The sequence below is a fragment of the Lagopus leucura genome, unplaced genomic scaffold (assembly GCF_019238085.1).
Source record: "Lagopus leucura isolate 7727_CA_CO unplaced genomic scaffold, USGS_WTPT01 Super-Scaffold_100056, whole genome shotgun sequence".
Classification (NCBI taxonomy): domain Eukaryota; kingdom Metazoa; phylum Chordata; class Aves; order Galliformes; family Phasianidae; genus Lagopus; species Lagopus leucura.
Genome location: NW_024962302.1, coordinates 51,405 through 69,157, shown reverse-complemented (window position 1 = coordinate 69,157; position 17,753 = coordinate 51,405). Strand labels below are relative to the sequence as shown.

The 17,753-nt window shown below is 58.5% G+C and overlaps 1 protein-coding gene across 1 annotated transcript in view; it reads right to left on the bottom strand.

The window, feature by feature from the left end:
* Window positions 1-12,648, bottom strand: part of LOC122188213 (GDNF family receptor alpha-2-like) — a 19,426-nt gene extending 6,778 nt beyond the window's left edge. Inside the window, 5 exon segments of the mRNA XM_042886339.1 lie at window positions 2,864-3,212; window positions 6,351-6,434; window positions 8,438-8,726; window positions 8,728-8,753; window positions 12,609-12,648. Of these exon segments, the coding sequence (XP_042742273.1) occupies window positions 2,864-3,212; window positions 6,351-6,434; window positions 8,438-8,726; window positions 8,728-8,753; window positions 12,609-12,648 (788 nt within the window).
* Between the last annotated feature and the right edge of the window lie 5,105 nt (window positions 12,649-17,753).

The window sequence follows — 17,753 nt, the reverse complement described above, 5'->3', positions numbered from 1 at the left end:
TCCTGCTCAAGACCCTGTTGGGACCCCAGCGATGCTATGTCCCACTCGAGACCCCATTGACTGTGTCATATCCTACACAAGACCCCGCTGAGGTCCCACTCTCCATGCCCTTGGGACCCCATTGACCACACCGTGTCCCACTCAAGACCCTACTGACGGCCCCATGTCCCACACAAGACCCCATTGGGACCCCCTTGACTAAACCCTCAGCACTGCTCCCCTGTGTCACTCCCAGAATGGCTGATAAATTCTTCCCCTCCTCCCCAGACGGATGCAGACATCTGAGCCACGCTCCTGAGCTGCTCATTACACGCTAATGAGAAAGTTGAGCTGCTGCTCTGCTGTTTATCAAGGAAGCATCCATTATGGATGGCACTTTGTGCTAAACAAAGGGCGCGAAGGTTTGAAGGAACGCGTGCTGTTCCTGTTGGATCAATATGGAGCCAAACCTCCCTGAGAAAGAAATGCTTCCCCTCCCCAGGGCTTTGCACAGCTTCCAAAACACAGCCAAAACGGGATCATTTCCAGCCCAGCTCTGCAAAAACAAACCCCACTGCCTCTCCTAGGGGCACTGCTGCCTCCATCCCTCATCCCCAGCCACGAGAACTGCTGGAAGGCACTGAAAAATGGAGAAAACTGAGGCAACTGAACACCACCACTCTGCCTTTGGATGCCGAGGAGCTACAGTGGAGGCAGGGAAATTCTTCAGCACCAGCATCAGTGAAGCATATAAGACCAGATTATTTGTGTTCCCGACTTGCTGATGCAAGATGAAAAATACAGCAAACTGCAGCTGCTGAAATCAGCTCTTTTCTCCCCTCTCCTTCCCTTTCCCCTTAGCTGAGGTTAGTGTTTTGCAAAAGGTTTTTATATTCTGGGAGCTAAAACCTGTCCGTTGCAATCAGACACAAAGCTCGGGGAGTTTGTCAGGCTCCTCCGCCGTGCTGGGAAAAGCTTCTTGGCACAAAGAGCTGTGCAAATTGCAGCGAGCTGGGCTTGATTGCACCCTGGGAGCTGAGCCTGGGGGCCGGGCATCCCGTGGGGAGGGGTTGGTGGCCCCGGGGCTGCCCCTGTAACAGAGCATCCCCCGCGCAGAGTGCTGTACAGAGAGGGCTCCAGGCTGAAATAGCAGCAGGGCACGCTGTGTCCCCATCCCAAACACCACCAGTGGCGAAACCCTCTGTCATCTGTCAATCGGGAAACAAATCCTTTCCTTTTTACTCCTGCAGAGAGTTCAGCTCAGGTGGTTTGGCCCGGATAGGTCACAGCTTTAAAGTGTTCTCACAGCTGCAAACACATTGAGGTCATGCGAGCTGCTGGAGCGCGTCAGCATCCCTCAGGGGGAGAGCATCAGCATCCCTGGCTGCCCCGAAGGCTCTTAACCCCTCCTGCACCCCAGTGCTCCATGCAAGCTACTTACAGCCAGGAGCAAAGCACCCCACACTCCTCAGCCCCCCCCAGGGTTAGCAGGGATGGGGTGGGACCTCAGTGCAAACCCAGGTCAGACTGCACACACACAGGGGTCCCACCACGGGGAGGAAAACAGCTCAGAGGAAAGCAAAGCTCTGCACACCAAACCCCAGAAATAAATGCTGGGTTTATCCACCAGCCGGGCACTGACAAAAAAAAATGCATTCCCCTATGGAGCAAAACATCCCCAGAGCTGCTGACGTGGGTTATTCACCTCCGCGGCACCGAACTCCCGAGCAAGCGTCTCCCACTGATGGAGAGGTGCTGCCATTAATTTGGCTGCGGCTCAGCGCAGCCCTGCTATCTTTTATTCACACCCATTGGCGTATTGTATTACTTTTTGATAAAAAGCCACATTCCCACGCTTTGAACGCAGCCAGAGGAAGACCCGGAGCGCTCTTATTTATTTTGCCACCGGGCTGCGGGAACCTCCATCACCCTGATGGCACCGAGACCGTCCTCCTCGCAGGAAACTTCTTGGCTGATCCGGGGCTTGGAGGGCGGCAGGAGGATTTTTGCTGTATGAATAATGAGTTTTATAATAGAGAAGAAGCCTCACCTCCCCCCGGCTTCGCTCTGCCGCGCGGAAAACAGCGCGTATGGCAGCAGTGAGGTTCTGCTGGGGGTGCTGACAGCACAGCGATGGGATTCGGTTGGTGTGGGCACTGAAGCTCTGTGCCTTTGTCACTCATTTCAAGGCAGTGTCAATTAGCCAGCCTTACAGCTTGGGGAGATGGAGCAAAGCACCCTCCAGCCCCTGGGCTCACCTACAAGGACTGTTCCCCTCTGCTTTCTTCCTATCTTAAAACCTGAAGGCATCTCTGTCTCACAGGCTTTGCTGCCTCCTCCTACTCCATGCATTTTGGAGGTGTTACTGTACTACTAATCACAAAAAAAATAAGTGTGGCATAAATGAGGAAGCACCCATCTTCAAAAAGAGTTAAATTCACAACATCCTGCTGTCTTTTACATTGTGGAAGAGTCAAGCATATGGAGGTTGTAGACAAAACACGCTGAATAAAGCTCAGATTGCAAAAGCCCCATGGACTTCCCTAGAGCAAAGGCTCCCTTACCAGAGAAACTCTGGCCTTTCAAGCGCACGCAGAGTGAAAACAAGAGCAAGCAGCACATGGAGCAAAAACAAGAATAGGAGGCATTTCACCTGGAGTGTAATAAGGGGGAGGAGCAACCAAATATTGGGCTGATGAAATAAGGGTGAATTACAACAAAGCCTTCTTCTCCACGCGCTCCAGGCCGCCTCCCAGCCCAACACCTCTCCACCAGCAACCACAGCCACGACCCTCCCTCATCGTGCATCGTGCAGGAGGAAACCTGGGAGGACGCAAAGAGCCATGCAACGAAAGCACCTCCAACCCAACCGCAGCCCCGTTACCGGCACAGGTGGTCGGCGCGGCACACGTTGCGCAGATCCAAGCAGTTGGGTTTCTCCTTGTCCTCGTAGGAGCAGGACGGGACGATGGTTTGCCGCCGACGCTCGGCGCACGCCTGGTCCTTGCAGGAGCAGAAGAGGAGGCGGTAGGTGAACTCGCTGGGCACGCGGTCGAAGAACTGGCGCAGGGCTTTGTGGCATTTCCGCCGGGTGCAGTGCTCGGTGGGCGAGATCTCCCTGCTGCAGGTGGAGATGTATCCCGAGCGCAGGCGCTTGCAGTTGTCGTTCAGGTTGCACGCTTTGGCCGCGTCGAGGCAGTGGTTGCTTTTGGAATTGGTGGCGGGGTCCATTCCTGCCAAGAGAGGAGAAGAGGTGAGAAGGGGGCGACGGCAATGTGGGGTTCGGAGGTGGGGAGGGTTTGGGTGCTGCAGATCCGCTCAGTTTTCACCCAGTGTGCGACGTGGAGCTCTTCCTCCAACGTGGGAAGGGTCATCCTTTGTGCTAGGGTCCATCCACACCCAGTGCATAAAGGGATGCAGTCAGGCAGCCCTCAGTTCGTAACACAGTGACTTTGCAGCAGTTGCTTTGGATTATTTTTTTTCTCTAGTTAATTATTCCAAGAATAATTATTAATTATCCAGGCTGCTCTAAAGCAGAACCATTTGCTGAGCTGCACGGGGGCCCAAGCAATCCCCACCAGGACCCCCACATCCAGGTCACCCCATGAGCCCCGGGGGGGGAAGGATGAGGTCAGAGCTGCCACCAGCACTCAGCTGCATCCCACACCATTGGGAATCCCAACCGTCAGCAAACACGGAGGAGAGGAGGGCACGGGAGGAGCTGAACCACCGAGCAGGAACAAGCGCTGATTTTTTCTTTGTTTTTGTCAAAATGATGAATTGCCCTTGGCAGGCCAGGTGCTATTTTAAAGTCACCTGACTGCACCAGCAATTTCTCCCCTAATTTCCTCTCCTTGCGCAGCCCAGCCAATTCCGTGGACTCTTCCATTGTCTCCTGCTTCCCGCTGGCAAAGACAAATGACAGCACGGAGGAGAGTTCCCTACCAGGCGTATTTGTAGGGCCCTGCTAATTAGCAAACAGCAATCGGGTGCAATGGAGGGTGCTGCTCCCCTCCTTGCTTTGCTTCCCATGGAGCGATGCCCACAGCCCAGGGAGCATTTTGGGACAGCACAGGACCAGATCGGTCTCTGTTCCAGAGGTCTTAATAAACTCGGTGTGAGCATCCCAACCAGTGTGGGCATCCCAACCAGTGTGAGCATCCCAACCAGTGTGGGCATCCCAACCAGTGTGGGCATCCCAACTTGATGTGGGCATCTCAGCACGGATGATCGCAAGCACCGCCTGCATTAACAGATCCTGATTAAAAGTCAAAGCACGACGCCCTTCCCTTCGTTTTGCCCCATGCAAACTCCCAGTTCCTGCACCCCATAGGTAAACCCGTATGCACACCCACCAGCATCCCTGAGCTGCTCTCAGGATGCCACCAAGTGTCACCTGTGTGATGAATGCCCCACATGGGAGCAGGGCGAGGAGCTCAACACGACATGCGTAAAGTGAGTCCTTATGATACATGATTTATAAGCAGATCTGCCTCGAAAAATAGTGCGAGAAGCAGGAAGGTTGTCTGAGCTAAGAGAGACGTTTTAGTTGGAGAGGAGAGGAATAAAGCTGTGAGAGGGGGAGGAAGGAGCAAAGATGAGACACAGAGGGCTTTGCAGGCCCAGAACGGGGTTGGGGCTGGAATTTGACTGCAGGAGCCCGCCAACCTTGCTGTGCAATGGGTTCCCTCCAACTGAGGATGGAGGCAGCTCATGACGCTGATGCCAGCAGAACAGAAAGGGGAAAAGGATTTGAAGAGGATGGGGGAAGCGTGGCCCTCCTTCCTGCTTCAGGTCAGCTCCTGCTCAGCTCTGGGATTCACGGAGCACCCGTGGGCTCTGTGCAAAGCACCGATTTACTGCCTAATCCTCCCGAGCAGCTGCTGCCCTGCCCCGGATCTGCAGGGACCTGGCTGCATGCTAATGGAGCGGCTGCTCTGGAGCGCAGCGTTTCTGGGGAGCTCATTAATAAAGCACAAGCATGAAAATTTCATGAGGCAGGAAGGGAAGAAGGGCCGCGGAGCGCTGGGGGACGAGGTGCCACCGGCCGACCCCTGGGCATAGGATGGGGATGGGGGAAGGAGGAAGAGGGGTGAGGAAGGCAGCGCTGCTCCGTGATGCCCATTGCTTTTGTGGGACGACCCCAGAGCTTCCAAGCAAAGTTCTGATCCCGACTGGGAGCTGCGTGAAGCAGAGCCCTGCAAACCCTGGCACCGATCCGCGCTCCCCGCGCAGCCCTGGGCAATGCACTTGATCCTGCTGCTCCAATTCCCCCCTCATGCCAGCAACCAGGGCTGAGGTTTTTCCCTCCTTCCCCGCTCCTGCTTTGCATGCAGGCTGCCGCTTCTGCAGGGCGCTCTGCGAGCATCCTCACCTGCTGCTCTGCCTCGCGGGAGGACCCCCAACCTCCCTCTCCCCCCCTTATGCCCGCACAGAGCATCGCTCCCTGCTTCCCCAGCCCCTTCCTTCCAGCAGGGTAATGTAATCCCCTGCTATCCCCATAGGCAATTAGCAGCGTGCCGGCTCAGCCTTGTTATCCAGAAACAACAAGAGCAGCTCATTTGCTTCGAGCACACGGGCTGCGGGTCGGGGCTCCCGGCTGCCCTCACCTCCAGCCTTGCTTAAATCCTGCATAGGAGGGGGATGGAGAAGGGCTGGGATGGGAGCAGCAAGCCCACCCCCACGGCCATGGCAGAACATCCCATTCCCCTTCCCCAAAAGGCAGAGAGGTTTTCCTTCTGCTCTCGCTTTGCTTTTATGAATAAATCAGCCCGTGAGCGTTTAATCCCCCGCTCCAGACGCTCCGCTTCTCATACTTTCCAGCAGCTAAAATATTTCCTTGATGGTAATGTAATCCAAAAAGGAGTGCGGGAGATGGGAGGAAGTGGCAGCGCCTCCTGATCCAGTGCTGAGCATCCAAACCCTTCAGGTGATGGCAAAAAGGGTCCTCCAAGGCGTGGAGGGGTCCCAGGGATCATGCAGGGTCCTCAAAGCCCCCACCTGGCTCTGAAGAAAAGGGTTCAGAGGAGAAGGAGAAGCCACGGAGCTGCTGACCTAAATTTGAAAGAGGGTTGTCATGGAAATAGATGGCAAAAAGGAAATTCCTAATGGACCCGTGTGGGGTTTGGGCTCCCAAGAGCTCCGAGAGGCTCTGAGCAGCATCTCTGGGGCTGAGACAGCAAGCATCGCCCCTCAGCACCAGCTCTGCCAGCAGAGAGATGCCCAAAGCGTGAGGGAGATGCGAATGGGGGAGTGGGGAGGGCTGGAGATGCCACGGACCCAACCACGGCTGCAGGTCTCATTGCCACGGAGCTCAGCTGCAAGATGTATTCATGGGTGAGAGAGGATAAAGCAGGGGCTGGATGGATTACCTGAGAAAATTGAAGCGAGTCTGAATATATCAGAGAGACGAGAGGTGATCGGCTCGTAGGGGGAAGCTTCGTAAAACTCTTCTCCTGGAGTGGGGTGGGGAGGAAGAGAAAAGGGAGAGAAAGCAAATGAAAGACCCCAAAAGGCAAACGAAAGACCCCAAAAAGCAAACGAAAGAGAAGGAGCGCAGCCACTCCGAGCATCTCCCTCCTGCGAGGAAGGGCAGAGCAAATAAAGGGGCTTGGGGGCTCTGCAGGGGTGGGGGGCCCTGGTGGGGCTGCTCAGGTCAGCTTGGTGCCGGCAGCTGCCTGGTGTCCAGGTTTGGGTTTGGCAGAGGCTCAGTGCATCCCTTCTGTTCAGAGCGAAAGGTCGGCGCTCCTGCTGCAGGATGGAGGTTTGGGGCCTGCACTCGGTGCTGGATGAGTAATTATTTCCCATTTTTTTTTTTGTATGGGGAAAATAATATTTAAAAAAAAAGCATAAAAAAAGCATTTCCTTACTCAAAGCAAAGCACTGCTGTGAAATGCTTTCCACCCTGCTCTTGGTGCAGCCCCACGTCAGGATGTCAGGAGAGCCGCCCGCAGCTCCCGCCAGAGGAAACGCTCTCCTCCGACCCCATCGGCCACAAGGTTTAAAGAATAATAACATATACAAATATGCCTACCAAAAAGAAATCGATGGCCAGGCTGGGAAAGCCCGGCCTGAGGTTGACCTGCAGCCCAGAGCATTGATTTCCATGGGGCCTTCGGGCAGAGTCCTGCCCCCTGTGGTGATGCTGGGCGCTGCTATGGGGCAGGGGACGATTCTGCTGTCACTGCTGGTGGGGAAGCAGTGCGCTCTGAGCTCCGTTCTGCTGGGTTTCCCAATGCCCCGATGACAAATTGCACCTTTATTAAAGTGCATTTAGGAAACGCTGTAACCTCTCGCTATATTGCTTTGCCGATGCAATAAATAATTAAATACCAGCTGAACCCTGCTGCTCGCTAGGAAAATTAGCCAGCATTAGAAGGGCAGTGGACTTTTCTTGAGCTCACCGAGATGCAATTAACCTCCAGGAGTGGAAGCAGCACTCCTTAATGGCAGCGGCTGCCCAAGGGCTGGGATGCAGCACGCTTCTGAGAGGCACGAGGTTGGGCTCTGCCTGGGGCTCCATGCAGTTTTACCCCCCCTGCTCTGCGCACGCAGCCCCCACCTCTCCTCCAGAAACGGGACATCTCCCATTTTCCCATCCCCATCGAGACCCCTCCGTTCCCTCTGACTCTCCTGAAGGAAGGCTGCTAACGAGGGGCAGGGAGAAATTAGCAGCAATTCTTGCTCTGGGCCGGTTTTGGGACTGCCCAGCTCGGAGGGATGCTCTGCCCTCAACCAGGACGGGCTGCTCCTGTGCCAGAGTGCGTTCTGCCCCCCAGAATCTGAAGGAGGCGGCTCAGAACCACCCAGCACCCGACGGCAGGGCAAAGCACGGCGACCACAGAGGGGTGAGGGCTGAGCCCCACTGCCTCCAGGCAGCAGATAACGCTGCCTTCTGTGAACAAACCAGCGCTGCTCTGGCAAAATCCAATTTCAATTACCTGCGCTGCTCCGGTCTCTGATTTATGCCTCCAATGGGCTGCAATCAGGACTGCCTCCAAGGGCTGCAACATCCCTCTGCTTCCACCCCTTCTGAGTGAGGTTAGAGGGGGATGGGGGCACCCGTGGGGATCAAATCCTTCCCCCAGGGGGGCCCCATGGACCCCGCAGTGCTGCGAGGACCTCAGTCTCAGCACTGAGAAGGGCGAGCAGCAGAGGAAGGGGAAATGATCTCAGGAAACCCTCACCTGCCCTTTACCTCTGCAGAACTCAGGGTGCTTTAAAATGGAAACGGCAGACACAGGGATTGCCCAAATCCACGGGAAAAAGCCCCATTTCCTCCAGCATTTACGGCAAGAGAGATCTGGAGCAGCTGCCCTCATTCGAGGCAGCAGAGAAGGGCCCCCAACCTCTTGCAGGCTGGAATGAGGGAAGAGCATCCTCACATCCTCCCCCACCAGCATCCTCCGAGCGCTCTCCCCACGCAACCCCATGCAAATTCAAACCCAACGTCCCATACCTTCGGCCAGCCCGAGGTGTATACTCCAGTAGATCTGAAGGCACTGAAGCTCCTTTTTCATGCCCCTCTTGCAATGGCAGTCGTACAGCGGGCTCTCCTGCAGCACCTCCAGGGCCGCCTGGCACTCCTTGTTGGCCAGCATGGTGTTGCGGTCTCGTCCCGCCAGGCACTGCCGCAGGGTTCTGTACCTGGAGCTGCAGCTGCCCTCGGATGCACACAGCTCACTGGCACGCACGCAGTCCACCGGCACCCGCCAACCCTGTGGGTCCTGCCCGGGGGGGGACGGGGGGGGCGGCCAGCGAGCGGAGGGTCTCATCTGAGCGTGGGGAGATGAAGGGAGAGATGAGGGCAAAGAGAGGTGAGGGGGAGCTGGAAGGGGAGGGCTTCGTACCCGGTGCCCCCTCTCCAACCCCATCCATCGGCCTCCATCCTGGGGCAGGAGGACGGGCTGATCCTTGTCCCCACACCTGAGGGATTTAGGAGCCTCTTTTGTGGGTGCTTCCCATCACACTCAGCCTTTTGGAAACCACGCGCTGCTCCGGAAATGGAGCGCATCCCATCGCTTTCTGAGCATCCTTCCGCTTCTTCCCAACGCCACTGTGTCCTCTGCAGACAGCAGCCTTGGGGGGGGGGGGGGGGGGGGGGGGGAAGGGGGTCTGCAAAAGGGGTCTGCAAAACATGGCCATATGTGACGGATGGGCTGGAGGGAGCAGCGGGGCTCTGTGCAACCACTGTGCCCCTACAGCAAGGCCATGCCATAGCCATGGGAGCGGGGTGAGCGCGTTGCACGAGGACGTGGGGCCTCTTCTCTCGTATCGAAAGCAAACAGCAGCGAAACGCAGTGTGCTCCCAGCCCCGGTGATGGGGAGGCAACGCGCCGTGCTTGACCTCTGCAGAGTCAAGGGAAGCAGCGCGTGGATCTGACCCCCCCTCCCCTCCCCATCCCCCCCTCCGCTGTGTGCTGCTGTTTTTAGTTCGCAGCTCGGCGTTTGCAGCCCTGCCATGGGATTTTTAGGGCATCTGACTCATGGTTCTGAGCGCTCGGGTTTGGCAGGGCTGTGGCTTGGCGTGGTGCAAGCTGTGCCCCCAGCAAGGCCCCCCGCCTGCCTATGGGATGTGGCCGTGCTCCAGCCCCATCCTTGCACAGCCACTGCCTCCATTGGCCACCCATCCCTGTGCCCTCCCCTCACTAAAAGCCATTCCCTGTGCTCTCAGCTGGGTTTTGTTCTTTTGGTTTTGTTTTTTGCTTTCCAAATTATTCTCACTGTCTCGGCCCCAGGAAGGGCCGCAATCTGCTCACAGAGGCACAAGGATGGGCTGCAATGGCATCGTGCGTCTCCAAAGCCACAACGGAGACAGGGAGGAGAATGCAGAGCTTCCACCATTCCTGAGCCCACCTGCAACCTCGGGATGGACGCAGTGGGACCTGGAGGGTCCCCATGGAGGGACACCCCGCCTGGTGCCCCGCTGTGCCCTGCTTTGGGAACAGCCAACATCAGCCTCCAGCTCCAAGCCCCCGAGCTCGGCCGGGTACTGCGTGGGGACAGTGACACCTACAGGCATGTGACAAGGGCCACCTGTGTCCACTTGGCCACGCGGGTTGCTCCACGTCCCCAGCAGCGTGCCACAGAGCCAATGCAAGGCCATGGGGGGGGATGAGGGGCACTGAGGTCTACGTGGCTCTTGGAGCAAGGTGGGGGGTGGGCACGGGCAGCGCCGCCCTGTGAGAGCACATCTGCTGCCCGCCATCCGGCCGTGGAATGATGCCATCCTGCTGGGCTCCATCCGACGTCCCCGAGAGAAATCCCACGTTACATCCAATGCAGGGCGGCACGTGGCCGGTCACGATTATATTCCACAGGGGAGGTGGGCAGGATCTGCACACCAAAGGGGGTGAAGGTGGCATCCCAAATGCTCCCTGAGGCAGAAACGCAGCGAGGTGGGCAGACACACGAGCTCTTGGCCATGAGACGGGTGAGGTTGTGGCGCTCTGATCAACACGGGGCCGGCACCGCGTCCAGATGGGGAAACTGCAGCTTGACACTGAGCTGGGACACACTGCTGCTGCTTCAGGACGTGCAGAGCCATCCCACAGCTCAGCTTCTCCGGTTGCACGTCCTTCCAGCTCCTGTGCAAACCCACAGCTCAGCTGCACGTTTTTCTGCTGATGCCACGAAGCCTCTTTGCACGCCCTTGGTGTGAAGCCTCTCCTCCGGCCGCGCTCCCACCTCTTTGCTCCGCATGCTGGGATGATGCAGGGAAGACGACAGCATTGCTCCGATGCAAAAGGCGCTGGGGCATCACGGAGCATCCTCACAAGGGTCGGTGGCACCCTGGGCAGCGAGGTGCTGGGGTGGGCATCCAAAGGATCCAGGCGAGGAGCTCAGCAGTAAATCCACCCACCGACCGCACGCTGCGCTCCCAAGGCCCCAGGGCACAACCCCAGCAGCTTCCAATCGCCGTCCCCTTTTGGCAGCGCAGATCTTTCCCCTAAACCCACTGGATCAGAAGGCACGGAGGCTTTTATTTTTTTCCCCTTGCACTTCACTTCCTGCCGCCTCACGGCACCGCCAAGCAGGGCAAAACCCCCAAACCTCCCCCGAGCTGCGAGGTGGGGATGGAGGAGCACGCACTCGCTAAACTCACATCAATAAAACATCTGCAGAGAATTTCAGCCTAATCCCATCCATCCCTGGGGTGCCGCTGGAGCAACGACGCGGGGTTTGCAGGCGGATGCACGAGGCTCCAGCATTCAGCAAGCAGCGCGACCGCCCCGCTGTGCTCTGCAGCCTCTTTTCTCCCCTCTTTGCTATGCACGTTTCCTTTTGGCGGCTGTGCCAGAGACCTCCGGGCGCAGGCAGCCTTAGGAGGTGAATGTTTATCCTCACAACTTGGCGATAAATAAAAGGCGCTGCTGAGGAGCACGCAGCCTCGCTCCTGTTATCGCCAACCAAAAGGGATTTTTTTTTGCCTCTCCGGGAAGAAAAGAAGCTGACGCTGAGAGCTGGGCTCCCTCCTGCCCACCCCAAGGCATGGGGATGGAGGCAGAGGGTCCGGCTTTCAGATACCCCGACGCCTCAAGGATGCACCCAGTGCTCCCCATCCCGAAGGTGCCCATCCTTTGGAAGCTCCTCATCCGACATCTCCGGCTGAACCCAAGGAGCATCCACACCGCCGCCCCCCAGCAGCCCCCCATCTCACCCCACCTCTCACTGCCTGGCTGGGAAGCCTCACGCTCCCCCCGCCCAACAGCCTTACAAGGGAAGGACGCCCCAAATCAGGGCTCTGGTTTCTCCCACCCCACACAGCAGCACGGGACCCGCAGCCCCCCAGCAGCATGGCTCTCCTTCCCTGTCTCACAACGGGGACGGCGCATCCCCGCAGCCGCGCATCCCCGGCGGTGCCGAGCACCGCACACCCAAAGGCTCCCCGCACACACGGGGGGCTCCGCCGGGAGCTCTGTGTGCCGAAATCCACCTCTCCCATCCCTTCACCCCGTCGGCGCTCCCAGGCTCCGTTACAGCAGGGCGATGGGATGGCGGTCGAGTGCTGGAGCGCAGCTGGAGCGCAGCACGCAACCAAACCGCGTTCCTACGGATTTCAGGACAAAAACGCACTCTCCTGATTCCCCCTTCCTGATTTTCTCCCTTCTCACCCCTCTGCCTCTGACTTTTCTCCCTTCCCTCCGCTTTCTTTTGGCTGTGCCGTCCTCGGCTCCGCGTTGGGCTGCCCTACAGCCCCTCCTGGCACAGCCGGAGCTCCGAACAAAGCGCACACGGACGAAAGCAGAGCGCACGGATTGCAGCAGCGGGGACGGCAATTCCCTGCGCTCTCACACATGCAATCGGCTCAACTTTCCCGAGCGACTCTGAACACTGCGCTTGGAAGGCATTGCAAGGAACGGGGGGAACGAAGGCAAAGGGGGGAAAGCAGAACCCAAAATGCAAAGACAGCGCTGCGGGGAGAGGGGACGGGAGGCTGCCGCGCTCCGATGGCTGATCCCGCTGCTCGCTGGGGCACGGCCCTGCGAAGCCGGGCTTTATCCCCGCCTTAAGTTGGATGGAGATGGGGAAAATCGAGCTGCCCTCGGCTGAATTCCTGCTCCCGGTGCAGGCGCAGAGCGCGGAGGGGAGGAATCGCACCGCTGCCCTCCGTCCCCGGTGCCACTCACCTACAAAGAGGACGATGCAGAAGGCGTTGGCCAAAATCATGGTAGTACATCCACGAGTTCCTCCACGTGCGTTAAAAAAAAAAAAGGAAAAAAAGAAAAAAAAAAAAAAACAACGGGGGGGGGGGGCGGGGGGGGGGGGGGCAACGGGGGCGGAAAAAAAAAAAGGAAGAAAACGAAGACAATTCCCACCGCGATCCTCCAGGTAGATCCCAAATCCGGGTGAGGAGCGCTCCTCCGCAGCGCTCCTCACGCTGAGCCCGTTGCGGGGCCGCTCAGCCCCGTCCCGCCGCCTCCCGCATCCCCATCGCCTCCCGCAGCCCCCGGCCCCGCTGCTCTCGCCGAGCGCCGGCGGCGGAGGAGAAGGGGCAGAGCCGGCGGTGCCGCCCGTCCCTCCCTCCCTCCCGCCCCGGCCCTCCCCTCCCCGCCGCTCTCCGCCCCTCCGCGGGGTTCGGGCGCAGCGCAGCGCGGGGGGAGCGCGGCCGCGGACGCCCTTCCGTCGCCCTTCTGTAGGGCTGGGGACGGGGCTGCGCCCAAAGCGCGGCTGGGGGACGCCCGGCTCTCCTTCCCCCATCCCTGCACCGCCGTGTGCCTCCAACCTTTCCTCCCTCCATCCCTCCATCCCCACTCCTTGTGATCCTCCATCCCCGTCCCTCCACCCTCCATCCCTGTATCGCTCCATCCCTCAATCCCTGCGTCCCAGTGTTACTCTGGCCCCATATCTCCTCATCCATGTGCCCCCAACCTCCCCCCCCCCCCCCCCCCCTCCCAGCCCCCCATCCCTCAACCCCCCCTGCAGCTGCAAAGCCTGTGCACAATGGGGGACCCGAGGTGACTCCTCTGTGGTGCAGCCCCCCATCTCTCCCCTGTTCCCCTTCTCCCTCCCCAGCGCCCCGGTCCCTGCACCATGGGGGTGGGGATGGGGGGACCTGGTGGGTCATGGGGTCTGATGGGATCGGGGTGGGATGGGGATGGGGTGGGGATTGGGGTGGGGATGGGGATGGAATGGGATGGGATGGGATGGGATGGGATGGGATGGGATGGGATGGGATGGGGATAGGAATCAGGATGGGGACGGGGACGGGAATGAGGGTGGAATGGGGTGGGATGGGATGGGATGGGATGGGATGGGATGGGATGGGATGGGATGGGATGGGAGTGAGGATAGGATGGGGATAGGAATCAGGATGGGGACGGGGACGGGAATGAGGGTCGAATGGGGTGGGATGGGATGGGATGGGATGGGATGGGATGGGATGGGATGGGATGGGATGGGATGGGGTGGGATGGGATGGGATGGATGGGATGGGGATGAGATGGAGATGGAGATGATGGAGATGGGGGTGGGGTTGGCAGCACCTCTCTGCCTCTACCTGGAGCTGACAAGGGATCTCCCCACACAGCCTTGCCCCTGACAGCGAGGTGCTGGCACAGCTCTCGGTGCTGGGTGAAGATGCAGAAAGGAAGACGAGGATGGCACGAACAACAGATCAGAGCAATAATCGTTAGCGAGGCTTCCTGTTTAACATCCCTTCCCGTCCTATTCTTCTCCTGTTCTTTGCTCTCCTTTGCTTGTCTTTGCTTTTTTTTTTTTTTTTTAATTAAAAAAAAAAAGAAAGCCAAACACCAAAAAAGCTCACAGCAGCTTAGCAGGATGTGACTGCGCTTCACGGAGCCTAAATGCAGCCAGCAGTGCCAAGCAGTGTCCTTAACTGCCCGGCATCACTTTGATTTTGTCAGCTCTGGTCTCACCGTGTGCTCACACCCGTCTTCCTGCTGCAGGGTTGCCCCCAGCGCCAGTCCTGAGGAGACAAAACCACGTCTCTCTTTGTTCCGTCCTTGTCCCCGTATCCCTGCCCTAAATCCCCGAGCTGAAGGGTGGCTGCTTTGTGTGGGGTTTGATGCAGGGACCTGTGGGGTTTAATCTCACCCCTCTCCTTGCCAGGGGGGATTTCAGGCCCTCAGAGCCCCTCCAGCCAAGGGGGGCCCTGAGTGTGAAGCTGTGACTGGGGGGTCGGGCCGGGTGGCACCGTGCTGTAGAGGGAGATGCGACAACACACACAAGGAGGCTTTTGGGGATGCGGGATGCAGGAGGGAGGCTGAGGCTTCAGGGAGGGCTGATTTGGGATCAGAGGAGCGTGCACTAATGCAGCCCTGCACACATTTGTGTATGGAAAGCAAACGAGCTCATTATGCCGCAGCACAGAGCAAACGGAACGACAGCGCAACGTCACCGAAAGGCCCCATCCTGGTGTCCCCTCCCACGGCCAGGACAGCCATCGAGTGACATCCACGCGTTGCCTCCTGCACGCCATGGGCTGCACCATGTGCTCTGCTCCTTTTTTTGCTCCAAAGCTCCAGGATTTTCCCCATTCAGGGCAGGGGATGCAGACCCAGAAGTGCACGGATCACCTTTGCCATCCGAAAGGCTGCAACCAACCATCAGAGCACGAAACTGCCCTCGGCTTTCCGCTGGGGCAGCACTTGGTCTCCATCCTCCTCCCCGCATCGGGGTGCCTTCCAAGAACAGATCCCAGGGCTGCACCGCAGCATGGCACCGTCACCCCTCTCTCCCTTTGGGAATCTCCTTAGGGATCCTGTTTGCAGGGCTGCTGACAGCAGCTGCTCGTAGCCACTGGCTATGGGAGTCCTTGCTGCACCCCGACGCTGATGGACCCCGACAGCTCCATGCACACGCGGGCTATTTTTTCCCTCGCTGCTGTTTGCAGAGCTGATCCTCCCTCTTTAACCTCTGCCAGGGAAAACTTATCCCTCCCTCGTCCCCCCATTTGGGCGCAGAGCTGCAGGGATTTGGGAGCAACGCGCGGCAAAGCCGTCCGCAAAATCCGAGCCCACGTGGACCAGGGGACCCCGCAAAGCTGGTTTCTGTGTGCCGATGGCGTTTTGCTCCCCCTGTGCCAGGATGGAGGGGAGGGTGGCAGGAAAAAGAAATGGGGCTCTGCAGATGGATGTAGGGGAGAGCAGGAGGGGGGTGAGGTTGCAGCGTGGCAGCATCAGGCAGCGATGACATCAGGCTTCACTAAAAGCTCCCCCCACACACACACACTGGTGCTGGGGAATGAGATTTCCAGCTCCTCGTTGGATGCAGGGAGGGATCATTGCCATGGATTGCATTGGGGCAGGGAGGGCTTGAGTGGATCTGACATAATCGAATGAAGCTTCCCGTGCCTTCGCTGTTAGCAGGACGGGGCGCTGTGGCAGGAAGCAGCTTCACATTCCTACAGATCAAGGCGAAGGTGGGGATGGGGGGCAGAGGGGCTCCGATGGGGTGGGGGGGCTCTGAGTGACCTCACTGCACCATGCAATGTGCTGGGGGGGGGGGGATGAGCAAAGCAGCAGGTGTCCAGGCAGCAGGAATGATGCACTGCAAACCCCGTGCAATCGGGTTCAGCCTCACAGCCCCCCTATGGAGCAGCGGCATCGCGAGAGATGCCCACAGCCGTGCAACGATCCCTGCCACGTCCCCACATCCCCCCATTCCTTTTCTTGTCCGCCTTGCACTCTGAGCCCTGCTTGCTGTGTCAGCACCGTATTTATAGCTGCTCTGCTCCCGGCTCATCTCTTCCCCATCTGATCCCTACCTGGCCCTGCAGGCAGCACCCACCTCCATCCCCCCCCATGGAACAGCACCACATCTCTAGCAAAACGTTCAGAGCAACGTTTCTCGCTGAGCAGCTCCACCTTCTGCGCCCCCACCTGATCTGGGGGGGCACGCAGCGTTTGTGGGGTGCAAATCTCGCTGCCAATCCTTGCAGAGAGCAACAGGAATGCTGCGAATCATCAAAGCCCTCCGTGAGCTGCAGATCCTGCCAGCACAGGGCGAGCATCCCGTGGGAAAGGCACTGCAAAACCCCATTACAAAACCCAGCCCTGTGCCTGCCAGGAAACTTCCCCTCCTTCCTTTCCCCCCCTCCCTCAGACCCCAACCCCTCGAATCCCTCCTCGTTTTTTGTTTATAAGCCAAATGCCAATAGCAAAATACGAATCAGCTGTGAAGGCAGAGAGCTTTCCCCTCTGAGATGTTCAGAGCCGGACTTGCATCCCCCCTGCGCTGCTCTGCATCCCAAGCTCCAGCTGCAAAGCACACCCCTATGCATGCACTGCAGGAATGCTTTGCTCTCAGGCACCCCTGCTGCACGCTGCATGCTGCATGCCCTGCCTTTGCTCTGGAGGAATGCAGCAGGCTGGATTTGGGAAGCCAGGCAAACTGTTGCATGGAGTTTGCAGTGGAGCAGATCAGCCCAGCAAAGCGCTGATCCCCACAGCCTGGTGTTTGGGTGCTGCAGCATCTCTTGCAGTGCTGCAATGGCAGCGCTGAGATCTGCTGAGCCCTGACGGAGCTCCCCAAGGCTGCAAGCACAAATCGGATGTGTCCAGCTTGGAAACCAGGCAGCTCCCACTTTCTCCCATGCATCCTGTATCTTCATTAGGCCAATTAGCTCAGGGCCTCTCATTAGCACTACTTGACGTGCCGAGGGCTGCAAGGACCAAACCTGGAAGCTGGGGTGGCTCCTCCAAATCCCTCTGCAATGGGCCGGTGGGGGGCATCCCCCTCTTTGCAGCTTGATTTCCCTTCCCAGCTTGAAGGGAGCTCCTTCTTCTCCCCCTAAATGAGCCCTGCCTGCTTTCACCCCCTGACCCGGTGCTTTTTGGCCCCTGCTGTCCCCTCAGTCCCCCATGCAAAGGCAGCAGCAGAGCCCCGGATGGGCAGAGCAGCGGTGGGAGATGTGGATGCAGTCGACTTGCTCTGGGTAATATCTCCTGATTATTTGGCTGCCGCATGCTGAGGCTGCGGAGTAATCGAATTAGGCAAATATTATGGGGAAGAAATGGGCAGATAAGTAGCTTAAAGTGATCGAAATGACCTGGAGGTGGCCATGCAAATGGTCTGGATAATATCCTGTAATAACCCCGGCCAGGCAGCTGCTGGGAGATGGGATTCCAGTAACAGGGCGGCTGGGGGGGGCTGGTGGGAGCGAGCTGGGGGGGCAGAGCAGGGTACCCCCCATTCCCCTCCATGGCAGCAGCATCCAGGCTGAGATGCATTGGGTTGTGCTGCAAGGTCAGGGTCAGGGTTGGGGTCAGGGTTGGGGGTTGGGGGTCAGGGTTGGGGTCAGGGTTGGGGTC